Below are 17,536 nucleotides of genomic sequence, written 5' to 3' on the forward strand. Positions count from 1 at the left end.
TTGTTTAGAAGATAAGGAATTAGTTCAAAAATACTTTTACAAAGGGGTTAATGGATAGATTTTTTGTTTTTATTGTTTAGAAGATAAGGAATTAGTTTTAGGGTTTAGATCTGATTCTGTTATTGACGAGGTCTTATGACATTTTCCCAAGAAAGAAATCAAGGGTCTTAATGCCGCCCACCCACATCCCCCCCCCCCCCCCCAATGAAAAAAAAAAATAGAGGGAGAAGTGGGGAATTAACCCACATAAAAAAAAAAAGTCTAAACACAGTTCTCCTCCCCTGGGCTTCACAGGATGTAGGAAATTCTTCTGGTGCTTTATGACTTTTTTTTTTTTGGGGGGGTGGGGGGGAGAGTTCCATCACTTTATCAGAGTCTTGCTTGTCTCATTATTATTTATTTTTATTTTATTTTCTTTGAAGTGTAATCACTTAATCAATTGCTGAAGAGAACCAAGATTACCTATTGGCCTCAGACAGTTTGCAACAGTACTTTCACATCATACTATATAGTAAAAACTAAATTCTTACTGAAGTTGTTCTGTTTACTCTTTTGTGAGCTTTGGAGTTGTAGTTAAGGAACCTTGGTGATGGAACATGTTGTACGTTCCTCATGTAGATTGGTCCCACAATGATTCACTGGGAAGAGCCTAAGATGATTTCATTACCAAAAATCACTCTAAAATCGTAGGGATACAGCCCTATTTATAAAGATTAATTTGGCTCAGTTTAGAACTCTTAAACCTACTTAACAAGTCCTCTTTGAGTTACCTATTCTCATGGGAAAATTGAATAAAGAAATACATTTAACTGAATAACCAGGAGGTTCTAATTACTTGGGCTTTATATTTGAGCCGATTAGAAAAAAAAAAACAAAAAATAAGAAACCCAATTCATCTATGACAAGTAAATTATAGTCATCTGGTCTGCATAACGCATTTGCATAGCATGAAATTTCACTGCCCTGCGTAACCTATGCCTGTCATTTTTTTTGGGTATCTATAAGTGCTAGTAGATATGGTAACATGATAAATTGTTTCATAATGGAAGTATGGATACAGAAAAATACAAGGTTTACTGAAAATATTCCTGGATCAGTGAACATATGAGAACTACTGAATATTATGTTTCACAACCATGCTGGAAAGATTAAATTAAAAAAATAAACTTTATTTTCAGTGGATGTACTAAATGCATATTCAGCATGTGTTTTTTATTTTTCTATTTTTGAAGTGAGTATTTATTTGTTCTACAATCGAGGTTTCCTTATTTCAAAGTTAGCCATTATCTGATGAGTTTCTGAAGCAACTATCTCACTCTTTATGATGGATTTTCTGTTTGTGTTTTAGGCGACTTCTGTTTCTTTTAGCAGCTGTGGTACATATTCCATGCTTCAAGTACATTAAATAATACACTGGTGTGGGATACATGACTTTTGCCAATGAATCATGGCTAGGTGCCTATAGGAAAACCGATCCCTGTTAATGATGTGTGTGATATGAGACCTTTACACTGTTTGTACCGTGGGAAGCAAATGCCCACTGCAGAACATACAGGTCAACTTCCTGGGTAAAGTTTCCAGGGAAGCAGCTTATGTTATATTAAATTAGGAAATTACATACAGATTCTTTCTTTATAGGAACCTAATATACTCATTCCAGTAATCTGGTTATTTCTGTTTGCATTACACAGACCAAATTTGCTAATAGTAGCTGAGTTTACACTTAACACCTAATCTATTATTTTTTTTTTCTTCCTGATTTGCTGGAAACCTATTTTATTGAATCCAAAAGCTTATTTATAGAATTTTTTTTTTTTGGGGGGGGGGGGGGAGATAAGCTAATGTCAGTCTTGCATACCCATTTCATTAGGCAAATATTTAATGTTAAAAGCATAAGTTTTCAAATCCTTAACCCTGGATGGGCACTTTGCTTTTCTAAGTCGTTAGCCGTCTCATCAAAGCAAGGTACTGAATCAGCCCAATGAAATCAGAAAAATTCAAGGCTCTATTGCAGGGTCCTATTCTTTACTTAGAAACTCTGGCACTATCTTGGGAGAAATCAGTTCAGATTTAGAGGAATTGGCTTTATCAATTGGACCTCAATGTGATCCATTAACCATACCACATCCTGGTCTTATACTCCAATTCCAGGTGATCTTAGATTCCTCAAAGAGGAGCTACGAAATTTTAATCGAGCTACCCCTTCTGGAGGACTCCATTGTAGCACCACTCTATTTGCAGCTGGTATGGAGACAGAGACCTCTACTCCCTATCCATCTGGTCCAATGGGATATACCTCAGTTGCTTATCAACAGCTGCCAACTGGAAAGTCTAACAGTGACCTTGTCAGACATGCCCATATGTGAGTTTATTAAATCAAAAGGGTTTTTTCATTCTTACCTTGCTCATTCTTTTGGGGAAAATACCTTAAAACTCCTGATAATAAGATTTCTATAAATACATTGTTTAATTTTTAATCCGTCAAACTCCACAAACAAAAATCATATCCAGTATACCCTTGTTTTTAGGGTGTGTCATGTATGAATTAGTTAAATCACTAAAGTAATGCTTCTAAGTTGAAATTTTTTTATGCATATTTATCAATATATGGTAATAACAAACCAAGAATAATGTAAGAGCAAGTTAGAGCTGGACTTTTTATGGCTATTTCTAACACTTAGATGCTGATTTTTGGGGATACTTTTGTCCTACAAATTTTCAATTATTATAATGCCTTGAGAAGGGGTTGTGAGATGCATTCTTATTTTTAATAGGGTTAGTATATATAGAAGCTATCTTTGGGGTTTTAAGACATTATCTTTTAACAATGGGGTTTTAAGACATTTTCTCTTGTTATTAGTAGCAGATTTGATTTAAGAAAAATCCTTTTGCGTCATATCATGGTCTAGGCCAGATTCAAATCCTGTTAAAATAACAAATTATTCTCTTTTTTCCTTTTTTTTTTTTTTTGGATTTTTTTGGGTGAATGCTAGTTAAGATTTTCCATTTTCATCGTCTCCTGCTCTTTGGAGCTTAGTGTATTTCTTGAAACTTGATTTTTTTGCAGTCACGTTGGTGAGGGTGATCAAGGTGTAAGTGATGCTCGGTGGCTTCAGAGGGAATCTATTTTAGTCATTGTGAGTGAAAATAGAAGGTAGGGACGCTTAACTTGTTAATTGATCTTTTTTGTTTCGAGAAATTGATGTGACTTGAGCCAATTTAAACACTCACAACATTGCAATGTGGGATGTCACCCTTGTTCAACCTAGCGTCAGACACTTGAGAAGCCATACTTGCTGTGCTAATACGGTTCATCAGTGACTCCTCTCCCCATTCTTTATATGTTTGTTCATGTTCATCTTTTCTCCATTCTTTATATGTTTGTTCATGTTCATCTTTTCTCCAGATCTTCTGAAGAGGGTAGTTGGCGTCTTGGCCTGCACACTACAGGTTGCTGTTGCTCCGAATGATCAGTATATCTGCAGTGGGCAAGATGGTCATAAACTTGTAAGTGCTTATATTCTCTCTAACATTGTCCACATTTTGCCGCATTCTTAGATTGTTTGTGTCACGTTGTTTAGGATTTACATTACAGTCAAACTGTCTAAGGTCATCTAATGTGCAAAAATGGGTGCACAGGTTCTGTACCATTATGTGTCAGGCAAACACACTCACAATTGCGTTTGACCCAGAAAGATTTAGTATTCCTATAATTTGGAATTTTTTTTTTAAAAAACAATAAATGATTTAGTATCAAGAGTTTTGCATTGTACAGCTTGTGCAATATTTGGAAATTTCCAAGAAAAATACTTAATTGCTTCGTCAATCATGAATCTTCTGAGGTAGTAGCTAGAGGTCCAGCTTCATGTTGCATGGGAATGTTGTAATTACATGGATAAACTTTTCAGGCCAAAAAAAAAATAAAAAATAAATAAATAAAATAAAACTTCTTCTGATATAGGTTCTCTCTATGTCGTTCCAGATTACAAGCTTCTCACCTACCTTACAACTTTTTAGCTCATATATGATAAAATTGATGAGAATCTTTTGGATCTCCTCCTCTCAACTAGCTGAAGTATCATGGAGATAACAAGTCTGAATGTGACGCTGAGACCATTGAAGCTGTGTCTTCTATAAGATTCGAAGCACGGCCTTGTTGAGCTAACATCTTCTGTACCTGTGCCTTCTTAACTTCTTTTATGATGGACGCGCCTTGAATTGTGGAGTTGATACTGTTTGATCCCAGCTGCTGGATCCCCATGGAAAGCCTCCTGTTTAAAGGTGTTGCACTACCCAAACCTCCATTTATGCTTCTGTTTGAAAGACGCCGGTTGCTTGTGCTTGGCCTAGACATAAACAAATTCTCTTGTTCAACTACCACCTTGACCTGCATTTGCATCCGCTTTATCTCCTGAAAAGAAGCAATCTTCTCAGATACCAAATTAAAGACAAGGAAAGAACATCATATGGTTTACATGAAAATGATTTTTTTCCCTTTGAAAACCAACTGTAATAAAGACAGTAGACTCCTATCTTTTTGTACTTCTGTGATGATACTTACCCTTTGTCTTTGCCTTTCCTCTTCTCTTTCTTTCCTTACCATAATGTACTCTTCCAACATTGCAAGCAGAGGTACCTAGGCATACAGATTGTAAGAAATGATCAAATTTAAATTTGATTGTTGGAGCAGCAAACTGTAAATCAAAAACTAACGCTAGGGAAATATCATATGTATCAGATCTCATAGTCTTCAACTTTATAGATATAGCAAGGAAGTTAAGTGTCTCAACTTGACGTGTTCACTTGGAGAGCTAAATATGATGGCTTTCAGGTTTAATGTAATAAATATACCAGTTGTCGTTCCAAAGACCCCGCCTGCCTTATTTATTTTGAAAAGCTCAGGAATGAATATGTACGGAATAGAAAGATTCCAAACCCCCAAATAAAGAACTGTTACAAAATTCTCCAAGATTTGTACGCCTTTGGATTTTGGGGTTGAAAAAGTGATTTCCATCATTATTTTGAGCAGTTGATCGTTGGATTGGAAGAAGTTATCAAAAGGGAAAACCATTGGCTTGAAATGTGGTCATGATGATTATCTTCCAGTGTGTGTGTTATAGCCATTCTATTTTTAGCATGCAAGTTAATTTAATGAGGAAAAATGCATACTGTTTTTCTCTGAAATCTAGCTGTTAACAAGCAGAATATCTCACCTCGTCATACAAGAACACTTTCTTCCGTTCCTCCTCCCAGCTCCTTGTCTTTGCCATCAGCAGATCAACCAAAGCTGCAGGAATACCGTCAAATGTCCCAAATTTGAATCAGTCAATTATTATCAATTAGTTAATTTCAAGCTATCAGCATCAATATTGAGCTTTTCATTGGAGGACAAGTTCTGTGACTTTTCTTTTGATGAACCACTTAACTAGAGACTTGCTTGTTGATGTCAAAAGGACTCTAATACATAATCAGGTGAGTTATTTATTTTTTTATATACTCTCATATTCAATGATCTAATGCATTGCTCATTTGCTCTATACAGAAATCAAGGAAGTTCCCAAAATTAGTTTCTTCCATTACTGAAACCAACTTGCTCAACCCGTTTAAGCCAACTTCTATATTGTCAGTTATTAAACATAATAAATAACCACTTTCCTTCTACTGACCAGGGATCTTGCTAACTGTTATTCGGGCACGTTCTGCACGTTTGAGGTTCTTGTGAGCGCCTCTGCTCACTGAATACCGATTCTCATCCTGCAAACATGCATAGAACAGAAAAAATCATACTTGTAGCATAGGGGAAATATAGCGCAGAAAAAGCTAATGCAGAGTAGTTTTTAGATTAGCAAGTCAGAAGAGCTAACCATGCTATATTCTTCTAACCAGCGTTCCTCATCACATACTAACATCCACTTTTCCACCTTCTCCATTATGGCCTTCCTGCTAGTAGCTTCTTCTTTTGCCCTCGATATATGTTCATCCATGCTAGTGAGGAGATCGGCATGGTCAATCTCCCCTTTATTTTGTATATGTCAGTGCATGAATTGGTTTGTTGTACAAGTAGGACAAATTTTTTCACAACTCAAAGCCAATATACTCAATCCCACCTGAATTTAGGAGGTTCAGTATGTTGTCCATTTCTGACTGCGAAGGTATCTCCATGTGTGTTCTCTTGCATATCTCCTCCAGTTCAATCTGTTTCTTAAGGAAAAGTTCTTTCATCTTGCTTGCTTTTAGCTGATCTAATCTCGCAACTTCAGCCTCGGCCTAGAAAAGTAAAGTCATAAAATCAATACTTGTTATGATTACTGATGCCTTGATTGCTGATAGTCGATATTGACCTGCTGGATTATATCAGGGGTGAGGCTTCCTGGACTAGATATTTCAGCTGCTGAGACTGTTATGAAATTAGTCACATGCGAAAATAATCTACGATCCTTGTATGAGGTGTCCATAAGGCTCCACAAGTTTGTCAACGCTTTCCCAAGTTTGTGAAGCTGCAAAGATATAACAATCATGTAGAAAAGAGTAAGTACTTCTCATGAAGCTGCAGTAGAACATAAATCTTTATGGAAAGTACAGGTGGAATGATAAGTTACCTATACTTCCACCTATGATTTTTATCTGTTGGAAAAACAGGGACTAGATCTTGAGGGTTGGCTTTGGTATTACATCTCTCATGGATTATTTGTCAAGTCTAATAAGCTAAAACCTCTAATGCTTATGCCACACTAGTCTAGATCGAGACAGAATATTGGACAGTGCTAGCCCGATTCCTTAACAGGGATCGACCAGCATTAAAGAAAGAATTATTTTCCGGATTTGTTTAGCCCTCAACTTGCTGATTTAAGGAGGAGAGAATTTTCAGATTTCGTCCAGCTGTGTGAGATCTGGTGGGGGAAGAAATAGGTTGCAGTAGAAGTAGTTGAGAAGCCCAATATGGGCTGTGTATGGACAGCTTGCATAGGCTATTTTCTAGGGAGATTGGTACCAGATGTCGTGTGGGTCTAATGCCAACTGGATGGAGATAACCTTGAAGATTATTTACCTATGCATAGAGGAGGATTTGACAGTTTCATTAGTCCTAGATTTTAGGAAATATTTGTTACTTATGTAAGGGGTTTTGTTAGTTAATAGGTTTACTTTTATCTAATCAGTATTAGAAGCTAGCTAGGATTAGTTTCCTATTTTATTTGGGTTTTATCTTGTAACCTATTAGAGCGGATTTTATTTCTACTAGTTTTAGGCTGAAATTGGGTTTTATTATAATAAAGAGCATGGGGCTGGGCAGGAAACCCAACGAAATGGAGAAAATATGGGTTTTGGTCAGTTTGATCATGGTGCTGTGAGATGCAGTGAGGTGAGAGACCTATGAGTGGGTGACAGGGGCCCAAGAGGCTCGAGGCTCGATCCAACCTATCCTATCTTTTTATCTTTTTAAAATTTTTTTTTATCCCAATTGATCTCTGTGAGTGAATCTGCTAGCTGTTTAATACTCAATCAAGTGTGATTTGCTACTGCTGAAACCATTGCTCAATAGCTATCACTGTCATACATCGTTCATACTGTAGAGTTGATTCTTAGCTGAACTAGCTTCTACATTACAGTAGGCCCCTCTTCCATATATGATGGGCCCTGCTTTAATGGGGGATCTTGGATGTGTCTCTTGACACCTTTTTGAGGAGTGTCAGGGCTAGCATTCTCCTAGATTTTAAGGGTGTCTATCATGGTTAAAGGTAGATTCTGAATTTAGCTTTATACAGTAGTGCTTCTGTCAATCTGATTGGGTGCAGAGTCATGCAGTGTCAACTGGCTATATAATTCATGCATTTTGTAATAGTTTTCTCCTTCCCTACCCTGGGAGAGGATATATTTGGATCCCCAATAAATTTCTTCCGAGTAGAAACATGCTCTTATGAACCTGTTTTAGAGCCTCTGGCAGGGTGATAGAGATGAGGAATTCAGTTTTATTTGGCATCTATACATATTAACACTGGAGGTTGATCTAACATTCAAGATACACAAACTCTGGCCAATCTGAAAGTTTGGGCTTCCTTCCTGGATATGCCACATGTCGGATTTTATGGCCCCACATAAATTGTCCAAAGTGAATTTCAACCATTTTCTGAAGCTTTACAAAGGCCTGTGTGGAGTGAGTTTAGGTTGTACTTACCCCCATGGACATGATCACAAAATTTGCACTTCAGATAAGCTGCCATGCGGCGGATAATATTCCTGTTAAGGAAGTTTTCTGAAAGTGGGTCATAGGGTACACTTAAGAAGTTGTGCCAAGGAGTGTCTACTGTTCTCAGTTTAATATGTTTATTCCTTTATTGTGCACTGCAGATGCACTGCAATTTGTGCTCGGCAAACAGTTGGCTCCTGTGACACAAGACTTAATTAAACAGTGTCACTCTCTAAGACACATATAAGGACCCACCATTTGACTGGTCTCGATCCTGATTTGCCCAGACCAAAAGAGCTTGATGTGTGATTGTAACCTTTTTTTTTAAGAACGAACCATTGTATGAATTTTGTTGCTCAAGAAAAGTAAGTTGAATTAAAAAAAAAAAAACTATAGGTATGATAATTGAGAACTTTATTTTGAGAATTTTATTTTATGCTAAACTTTGGCCCAGGCAATAATTTAGATGCTGCTTAGTGGCTGATCCTGATCATCTGAACAGGGATACAGCAAATTATGGTTGCCAAGACTCGTCTGCCGATCCTACCATGAACAGGATTGGAGGCACTTCCTTGCGTTGGTTTGCATGTCTAATTATTTATCTTATATGGTGGACATGATAGCATGGTGACCTTGTCTGTTTTTCTGCAGATCAGGTGCCCATTTATAGTTTTAATCAGATCAAACAGGTACAAGTAAAGGTAATTCTCACCTTCTCAAGCCGCTTTTCCTTTTCTTCTTTAAGAGACTTCACAGTACTGTCGAGTCTAGCCAGTATAGCATCACTTATGTTTTTGGATTGTTGCCCACATGATGTGTCCAAGCTTGGGTGCACCTCTGTGATGATCTTGGAGGAATTCATGCCTAGGGTTGCTGAAAGGTTGTGGATGGAACTTATATATGCTTCCATTTTTAGGAGTCTGTCACTCTGAAATTCAGAAGGAATTAACACACAAATCCATAAGTTTTTTTCATTATAAGAATATGGGATTCATGCTAGGGTTGTTCCTCAGATACCTTTTCATTATGGAGTTGTTGTAGCTCCATCTGGTACTCCTCTAGTTTCTTCAGCGACAAATCATTCTCGTTCACTATGACGTCTGACAGTGAAATATCTTGCTTCTCTTGGCCTGCTATTTCTGCGGATATTTTCTGGATTTGCATCTGGACTTCTTGGAATTGCTTCACCCTATCTTCCTTCCTCTGTTGCATCTCCCGTAGGGCTGGAGTGATTGAATCCAGCTGCTCCTTGAGTGTTCCCACCATTTTCTCTGGCTGTATGAGAGATACTCCAGGATTCAGTTAACACTCAAATTTCTCAAGAGACCATCCATTGCATAGTGATTTTTATTTTAAAATTGAATTCCTTAGGAACAACTTGGTTCAAAATTTATTTATGGATCCTATTTTCATGTACATATTCTATACATGGCAAGAGAGAGTTCCCAAGACCATTCTATGAGCCTTAGAGCTAGATCCATCAATTTGTGATCAATCTCATCATACCAAACAAAAACAAAAAATGATCACTATGAACATTTGCTTACATATTCTCTCCTCAGCATAAAACAACAGTTATATTTATACTTACCCGTACAGGAAGGCATCGCTCATCAAGGGACACAAGGAGATGAGTGAATTCAGCTTCAGCATCTGCCAATGCTTGATGCAGGCGTGCTCTTGAAATATTTGCACTATCTACTTTTCGCCTATAGACGTCTAGACACTCTTGCTCCAGTTCCATGAGAGCCTTCTCCCTTTCAAATTCATGTTGACCAACTTCATCCCAGATTAGCTGTTACTAGGTGAATTTTGAGGTTCAAGGCATAAAATCCTAGTTAGAGAATAGGTAATGATATGTAAATTGCGATAGAAAGAACTTATTGCTCTGTTTGTGTTCAGAGAAAAAAAGAGATAAGAGAAAGAACCTGCAATTCTTGAAGAAGATACCCACAAGAGGTCTCCAGTAAGCTGGAGCTCCTCATGTTTGCCGCCATTTGAAATGAACCCATAGGACAGTAGTTGCAGTATCTGATCAATTCGTAAGAAAGGTCTGAATGTTTTTCAACTCGGGCATTGGAGACTAAGTTCAAGTGTCTTGACAGACAATACTCCTTTGGTAGAGAGAAAGGATGAAGAAGACAGAATTACGGGAGTAAGCAGAGGAGAAAACCATGGATTGTGGGACTTCGGACAGAAGTGAGTTTCCCTTAAAAGGCAAGACTGACAAGGTGGGTGGGTGATGTTGAAGCTTTGGTTTCAAGGCTTAGCCCTTTCAGCTTATCCCCCAGGAACCTCTCTTTTCTTTTCTCATTATTTTTTTGAATTTGAAAACTCCCATAATAAAGCTACATTTTGCGTTATATAGTTTCTTTCATTCTTGGAATAAATGAGCCATTTTCGCGGGGTCTTAATTCAAAAGCGATGGGAAAAAATAGAAAAGAGAGAGATGACATGCGTTACAAGCATTGTTTTAGGTATTGGTGCCCATGTCGGTCACAAAAAATTGGGAGTTGGATCGGTGAATTGGCTGATTTGAATCGGAATTGGTGATCCTGATTTTAGCCAATTCAACATGGCTGGTTCGTTCTTAGAAATCACTCGGGTTTTCTTGTTTGAGAGCCAATTCTAGGGTTTTTTGGATCGATTCGATCCAATCAAGATTGAAATTGGCAGTGATGATTTGATCCCCAACTCTGTGTTTTGAGATGATGGTCATTGTCGATATTGTTAGGATACCGATACGGATCGGCTGGAATTGCAACATATCAAGTGCAAATTAGACAAAATAGTTTTTAAGCAGATACTTTTGATCAGTTGATCTATATTTGTATTGGGTATCAGTAATATTGATGCATACTACATAGGGCCGATACAATACCGATACCTTGAACAGTGGTTACAAGACAAGCTTATAGGCTATCCAGTCAGGAAGGTCCATAGCGCCAAAATTGGACAAATGTTTTATTATACGCAAATAAATCAAAATTTTAGCTAAGATCTCACAATCTATCTACCTCACTGATTACGAAATGAATATTGTCTCAACCATTAACATAACACTCCACCTTGCTCAACTTTATAATATTATTTTTTGTCTGAGAAAAAGAATATATTCACATGCCAAAAAGCTCTTTATTCATGATTACTGAGTTTGAGTGAAACTACAGATAAGATGAAATGTCCAAACCATTGGGATGGAAAAAAGAAAGAAGCTTGTACGAAGATACCTAGAGTGTCATAGACTAAAAGCATTGGAAAAAAAAAGACGTAGGAATTAAGCAGGTTGTTTATTTGTCTAGTATGACTTAATTTATAGCAATAATAATAATAATAATAAAGGTTGGGATTGACGGGGCTAGAACCCGCAGCTTCCGTCTGCACAGGGCGGTGCTCTGACATATTATTATTATTATCTTAATTCATGTAATAATGGAAGGTGATGGGGGAAGAAAACATAATATGGTCTAGAGTATTGGTAAACATCCCTGGACATACATGGGATTAGGGATGTAAACGGATCGGATTCGGATTGGATACGGATCGGATGTGATCGGAGCCGGATATTCCCTGGCCGAATACGGATACCTCTAAACGGATCGGATTCGGATTTTCGACCATCCGTTTACATATCTGCCTTGTGTAACCCGGACCTTCCTCCCCCTAGCGGATACAATTCTCTCTCAATCCATATCTCTTAGATCATGATTATCTTTTCATCATATTCTAGAACTTGTTTAATCTTAAAAAACCCTAAAAATCATTATTTACTTAATTTTTTATTATTAAGTATTCGGATTTTTTTTTGGACGGATTTTAATCGGAGTATTCGGATTTTTTTTTGGATCTAAACAAATACGGATGCCCCTAAACGAATACGGATGCGAATTCGGATTCGGATTTCGGTTATCCATTTACATCCCTACATGGGATACATGTCAATACGAGGGGGTATTTGATTGAATTAAGGCTTTAAAAATTTGACATGTGACTAATATAGGTCATGTTTTTTATATTCAACAGTTGGAATGAACACATCATTTGATTGTGTATGTCTTGTGACATTTAAAAAAGTAATGTCTTGTGACGTTTAAAAAAGTAATGGATTTTGTGACAATAATAATAAGGGATACTATTAATAGTAATAAATATAATGTTACTGAAAAAGATTGAAGGAAACCCCCCAACCCTCTCCCAAAAAGAGGGAAAGATGACAAATGGGTCATTCAATCTTGAGTGGTGAAGTGACTCAGTACCTTTACTGATGACCATATCATGTTCTCTGCCCTTTGCAATGATGGAAATCCCGTCTTCTTCTCTCTGTACTCGCACCCAAGAAAATAGATGAAGAAGAATATTTGGGTTTTTTTTTTTCTTTTAAAAAGTTTTTCACCAATTAGGGTGAATGAGATTCGTGATCTTATGATTGGAGTCTTCCAGTAAGTTTCATAGGTAAATTATCATCCTTTATTGTACGTAATACCATTTCCTATTCGAATACAAAAGTCAGATGTGATGTCTTAAGAGACTAGAAAACTCAACCCTTTTTATTTAGAGAAGATTGGGCTTCTTATTTTGGAAGTATGGGGTGACTTAAAACCGACCCCTTTGTAGGTTTGTGAGCGCATTCAATGGCTTCTTGCTTGTCTAGTTTCATGCTACTATTTGAAATCTAGACCATCCAACGGCTACCCACAAACCAGTGGAGGAAATAAGAGAGGCAATGTCATTTACATGGAACCCACATATTTAGATTAAGAAAAAAAAAATTAGTAAAATAATCCATGTCATTTAAGAGGAAAATTTCACTGTGATGTTGTAAGGAAGTTTCTTCTTATATTAAATACTGGAGAGGATTTTCATGCACGACCGCATAAGGAGGAAGGGGTTATGATGCGTCAAATAGGGGGAGGGGATTTTGATAATTTCAATCCCCTATTATGTGAGAAGGACAAGATCGTGCGAGGGTGTACAGACTTATGCAAAACTTTATTAGAGTATTCAAAATCATTGGCAAGTTAATTGCATGATGAATCTTGCTATGAGGGAAGCTCTTAACTTTCATGTCATCAACATACAATCGCTTCAATAATTCAGCCAAGAGCTGTATATTGATTGTAATGTCCCAAAAAACCCAAAAAAGAAAGAAAGAAAGGAATGGAAAAGGGGAAGATCGATCATCAATGAGGGGGGGGGGGGGGGGGGTCGTCGTCTATAAATGATATCTTTGTAGTAGTAATGGTAATAACGGCCCCCCAAATGCTGGTTTCAGTAATATTGGAGTAATAGTAGTATTAGTGTTGAGGTGATGGAGGAAGATGTAACCTTTGAAATTGATAAACACAGCGTCTGGATTGTGAGGATGGAAGGCCATTAGAGTGAAAGATGGAGGATCTCTGAAATTTCCAGGTGATCGAAAATGTTAGTGATGGAAGACTGAGTTGGAGGGTACTATCCACGGCGGCTGCCACCCATTATAATAAAGTTGCAACTCTCCCATTTGGAGTAGTCCGTCACTTGACTCCCCTATGACGTCCAGGTAGGAGCTGTAGTGTCCGGGGAAGTGGCTGCAGGGAGGACCTTTAATCATCTCTATTATTATATCATCATCATCATCATCATCTCTCTTATTATATGGCGGTGGATGATACACTATGATGCCACCCACCGTCCATGCAGGTGCCGGTATGATCACCACAACTGGATATCCAGTGAATGGCTCCTCTTATCACACTGGTCTTGTGATTCTTCGCTAGGAGGTTTAACTGTAAGAAGTGGTTATAAGTGTCAACAGCGACAGTCACAGTGGTTAACTCCCATATTCCCGTCTCAGAGGAGAAAGTCTCAATCTCAATAATATTATTATTATTGGACAATGCAGCCACTGCACGCACCACTTTGTATCTATCATAATAATAATCAGCAGCGGCGATAGCATCGACTAGGAGACCCATGCACGGTTGTGGTTGCCAAAGGGATTGTTGCTGCTCCTTAGGAGAAGGAGGAAGTTAGTAATAGTCTTTGGAGAGAGGGTTAAAGATGTAATAGGTCAGATCGTTGTCACAACAACGGATAAAAAGGCCATTGGAAGAACAGATGCAGTATCCATCATCATCGGGAATTCCTCTTCCTGGAAAAAATGATGATTCCAAACTCTCGATGAAACTATATACATCTTTTTTCAATGGTGGTGGTTGTGGTGTTGCGAAGAATGTCCAATTCGGACGGCCAAGGGGGATATTTGTCGGGGTTCGGAAGAAGCCCAAGAGGCAACCACCACCGCCGTGGCCGCTGCTGCTGGTTTTTCTCAATCTGTTACGGAAAGAAAGGAGTGAGATAAGGTGGTACCACCTCTTTGATACACACTTAGATCTGAAGATTGATTTGAGTGGCAAGAGAATTAAAATCTCCATAAGAATATCATCATTACTGCAACGTTCCACATCATTACCATCATCATCTGCGTCTTTTTCACCATTACTCTTGCTGCTACGCATATTGTTGTTGTTGGTGGTGGTGGTGGTGATGATAGTAGTAGTACTGCAGCTACAATGAGGGCAGCTGCATGCGCTACTCATTATCATCATCATCAGTGAATCCTTTCCAGTTGATCAAATACGGATAGAATTAATGAGAAGAAGAAGATCGGAAGTGAGGGAATGAATGAATGAAGATGGAAAGAAAATTATCGAGATACCTAATAAGCTAACTAGCTAGCAATCGATGATGATGATGATGATGATGATGATGATGATGAACCCAATTAAGCATGCAGAACCACCTTAGCTCGATTTCCGCTATATATAATGATACTAATTAAGCACGAACACCGCCGATTGCTCCTCTGATCGAGAGAGATCTAGTTAGCTTAGGGAGAGAGAGAGAGAGAGAGATATGATCAATTCCGAAATGGAAAATCCTATTATAATAAAGATCCTCAAAGAGATCTAGCTAGCTAGATTAGATTAGATTAGATTCTAGGAAGAGAGATATAAGGAAATTAAGGAAGCGGAAGAATCGTAATCATCGTGGCGGAGTCGAGTAAGTCTTCTTCTATAGATAGATAGATAGATAAGGAGGCAAAGATCGAGTAGTAGGTTTCCATGTAAACGGTTTCCTTAAAAGGTTTATTATTATGAGGTTCTAATCTCAATTAATTAGGAATATGTTCGTTATGGGAAGTCCGGATCTTGAGTTTCCTTTTTATTTTTATTTTTTATAGAAGAAAGGATCTTGAGTTTCCACCTTGGGAGCAAATTAAAGAGCTTCTTCTTCGAAAGACACCCCCAGGCCATTTATTTATTTATTTTGTGTGGTTTTGTGTAATGACACTAAGAAGACCATTTTACATTTTTACCCTTCACACAAACGCATGTGCTACTAAAAATGACAGAAAATCTGTTACAGGGCTGTTCTCCTCCACCAAGCCTTTCAAGATCTGCTGCTAGAGGAACCCTAACTCGCTTGATGGTGCTTCAATAGGATTTTAAACACACGTACCATACATATGTTGGTTACACATCAATGACTTTTTAGCTTAAACTTTAAACAGATCAATACAACATTGAACATAGCTTAATCAGCTATGACAACAAGAATACTATTTTGAAATGCATGATAGCTAGCTTGATAGCCAAATTAAGGATGTGAGGTTCCAATTCCCATATATATATATATATATATATCTCAAACAACTGAGGCATGCAGGAGTATTAATTACAGTTGCATGCCATAATGGCAATTTCCATGATAAGAGAGGGTGGAAAATGGAAAATATTGGGTCTTATTCCACATTCCTACAAATAGAGGCTTTCTATTCCCAAAACACTCCCTTTCATCATGAATCAGCCTAGTTCAACATCCCTAAGGATCTCCATACATCCACATAAAGGGAATTAATGCAGCATAAGAGTACCCTAAAATTAGTTGCTCCTCCGTTCACAGGGTCGTTCATTCATTTGAGGGCGAGGATGTTTAGAATTTTAAGTTCACATTAAGGTTTAATAATTTAGGGACTTAGGGTTTCATACATGAGCAAGCTCTCTCCATTGACAAGGTTCAATCATTTCAGAGAGATTGTTTGGACTGTAAGTTCAATTTCAAGGTTTAATGATTTAGGGTTTCACAGATTAAGGTTTTTTAGGGTTTCAATAACCGGATTCCATGGAGATTCTTCATCAATCTCATCATTTTCCAGCAAGAACCCAGCCTCACCCTTTTTATGAACATCTTCAACGAATGGTTATCCCCTTCACTTCGCTGTCCCCTCCTATTCCTCTATTTTCTTACATGAGGGTGAAAATGATCACCCTATCCTCTGCCTGAAAACATTGCCCAAGAGAAATTGGAGGAATTGAAAGTACCCTAGAATTGGAAGTGATAAAAACTCCATCTTCAATTGATTAGAATGCAAGCACGATGATACTTGAGAACATTCCACAACATCTTCAAATGATTATCTTTTTTTTTTTTAGGTAAATATCTTCAAATGATTATCGGGGATTGTAGTATAGTAATTTGGAATGCCTAGAGCCTCGATGTGACCCCTTCAATTCTTTTAATTCCCATTTCATCGTCATTTGAGGCTTTGTCAGACGGGTCTTTCAACATCAGAATATCAGATACAGTGCATGCAGCTGGTTGCCTACTCCATTCGGTTGTAGAGCTCTCTCTATAGAATGCGATCTTGACCGTTGGATGGGAATTTGTGTGTATTATGCTTCGTCCCTTTGAACTTTTTAAAGGAAGAAGAGCGTACTTAATGCACAAGGCATCCAGCGCTATTGGAACTTGGTGAGGGTTATAATGTGCGTAGTCTTACCTCTCTTACCTCCCTTTGCAGAGAGGCAATCGAGATCTTTTACTTCCGCCCTGCCTGTACTGTCGTGTTGCGCCCCAGACACAGCAGGGTGGCGAAAAGACCACCTTGCTGTGTGTGGGGCGCACGGTAGTACAGGCAGGGCGAAAGTAGAGGATTCCAATCCGTTTTTCCATCCCTGCACCTTCTATATATATCTTGTTTTTGATTGTTGAGGGAAGGAGTTGGAGATCGTAGACTAGCTGAGGTACAAAAGGTCCCAAACTCGAGCAGTTGAGGTCCAAAACCTACGTTTTTTCTTTTATTAGGCTAGCCTTCTATCTATTTTTTTCAATTCTTATGTGATTTAGTTAATTCTTTGCTTGATTCAAGTATCATTTATGATGATATATAATGATGCTATCCTTTCCTATATATATACATGCAATCCTATTGAGTATAGTTGTATAATGTCAATGTCTTTAGTTTTGATTTGCTTGAATTATTTTTGTCTTAAAATGTTATAATTTGGTTCCTCGGCCTTATTTCAATAT

General features: G+C 37.8%; 1 protein-coding gene and 2 long non-coding RNA genes across 3 annotated transcripts; 2 read left to right on the plus strand and 1 right to left on the minus strand.

Moving 5' to 3' along the window:
- Positions 1-1,361: 1,361 nt before the first annotated feature.
- LOC122656754 lies at positions 1,362-3,508 on the plus strand. The gene is made up of 3 exons (XR_006332158.1): positions 1,362-1,568; positions 3,068-3,309; positions 3,451-3,508. It is a non-coding gene; the product is annotated as an uncharacterized LOC122656754 (long non-coding RNA).
- A 510-nt stretch (positions 3,509-4,018) lies between these two features.
- Positions 4,019-10,471, minus strand: LOC122656752 (65-kDa microtubule-associated protein 8). Its single transcript, XM_043851392.1, has 11 exons — positions 10,114-10,471; positions 9,777-9,980; positions 9,203-9,460; positions 8,898-9,113; positions 6,342-6,497; positions 6,108-6,267; positions 5,865-6,016; positions 5,667-5,754; positions 5,214-5,287; positions 4,562-4,636; positions 4,019-4,411 (listed from the first exon to the last, which is right to left on the minus strand). Exons 1-11 carry the CDS (start codon positions 10,195-10,197, stop codon positions 4,079-4,081), a joined length of 1,800 nt encoding a protein of 599 aa, XP_043707327.1. The 5' UTR covers positions 10,198-10,471; the 3' UTR covers positions 4,019-4,078.
- Positions 8,611-10,003, plus strand: LOC122656753. The gene is made up of 2 exons (XR_006332157.1): positions 8,611-8,886; positions 9,785-10,003. It is a non-coding gene; the product is annotated as an uncharacterized LOC122656753 (long non-coding RNA).
- Positions 10,472-17,536: the final 7,065 nt, after the last annotated feature.

The sequence above is a fragment of the Telopea speciosissima genome, chromosome 3 (genome assembly GCF_018873765.1).
Source record: "Telopea speciosissima isolate NSW1024214 ecotype Mountain lineage chromosome 3, Tspe_v1, whole genome shotgun sequence".
NCBI classification, from domain to species: Eukaryota; Viridiplantae; Streptophyta; class Magnoliopsida; order Proteales; family Proteaceae; genus Telopea; species Telopea speciosissima.

What these genes read in the sequence shown, in the direction of transcription:
- LOC122656752 (XM_043851392.1), bottom strand. Translation starts at nt 10,197, where the DNA reads ATGGGTTCATTTCAAATGGCGGCAAACATGAGGAGCTCCAGCTTACTG. An exon ending in CCCCTGATATAATCCAGCAG is followed by an intron (nt 6,268 to 6,341) that starts GTCAATATCGAC and finishes TTACTTTTCTAG; the next exon opens with GCCGAGGCTGAAGTTGCGAG. An exon ending in ACTGAACCTCCTAAATTCAG is followed by an intron (nt 6,017 to 6,107) that starts GTGGGATTGAGT and finishes TACAAAATAAAG; the next exon opens with GGGAGATTGACCATGCCGAT.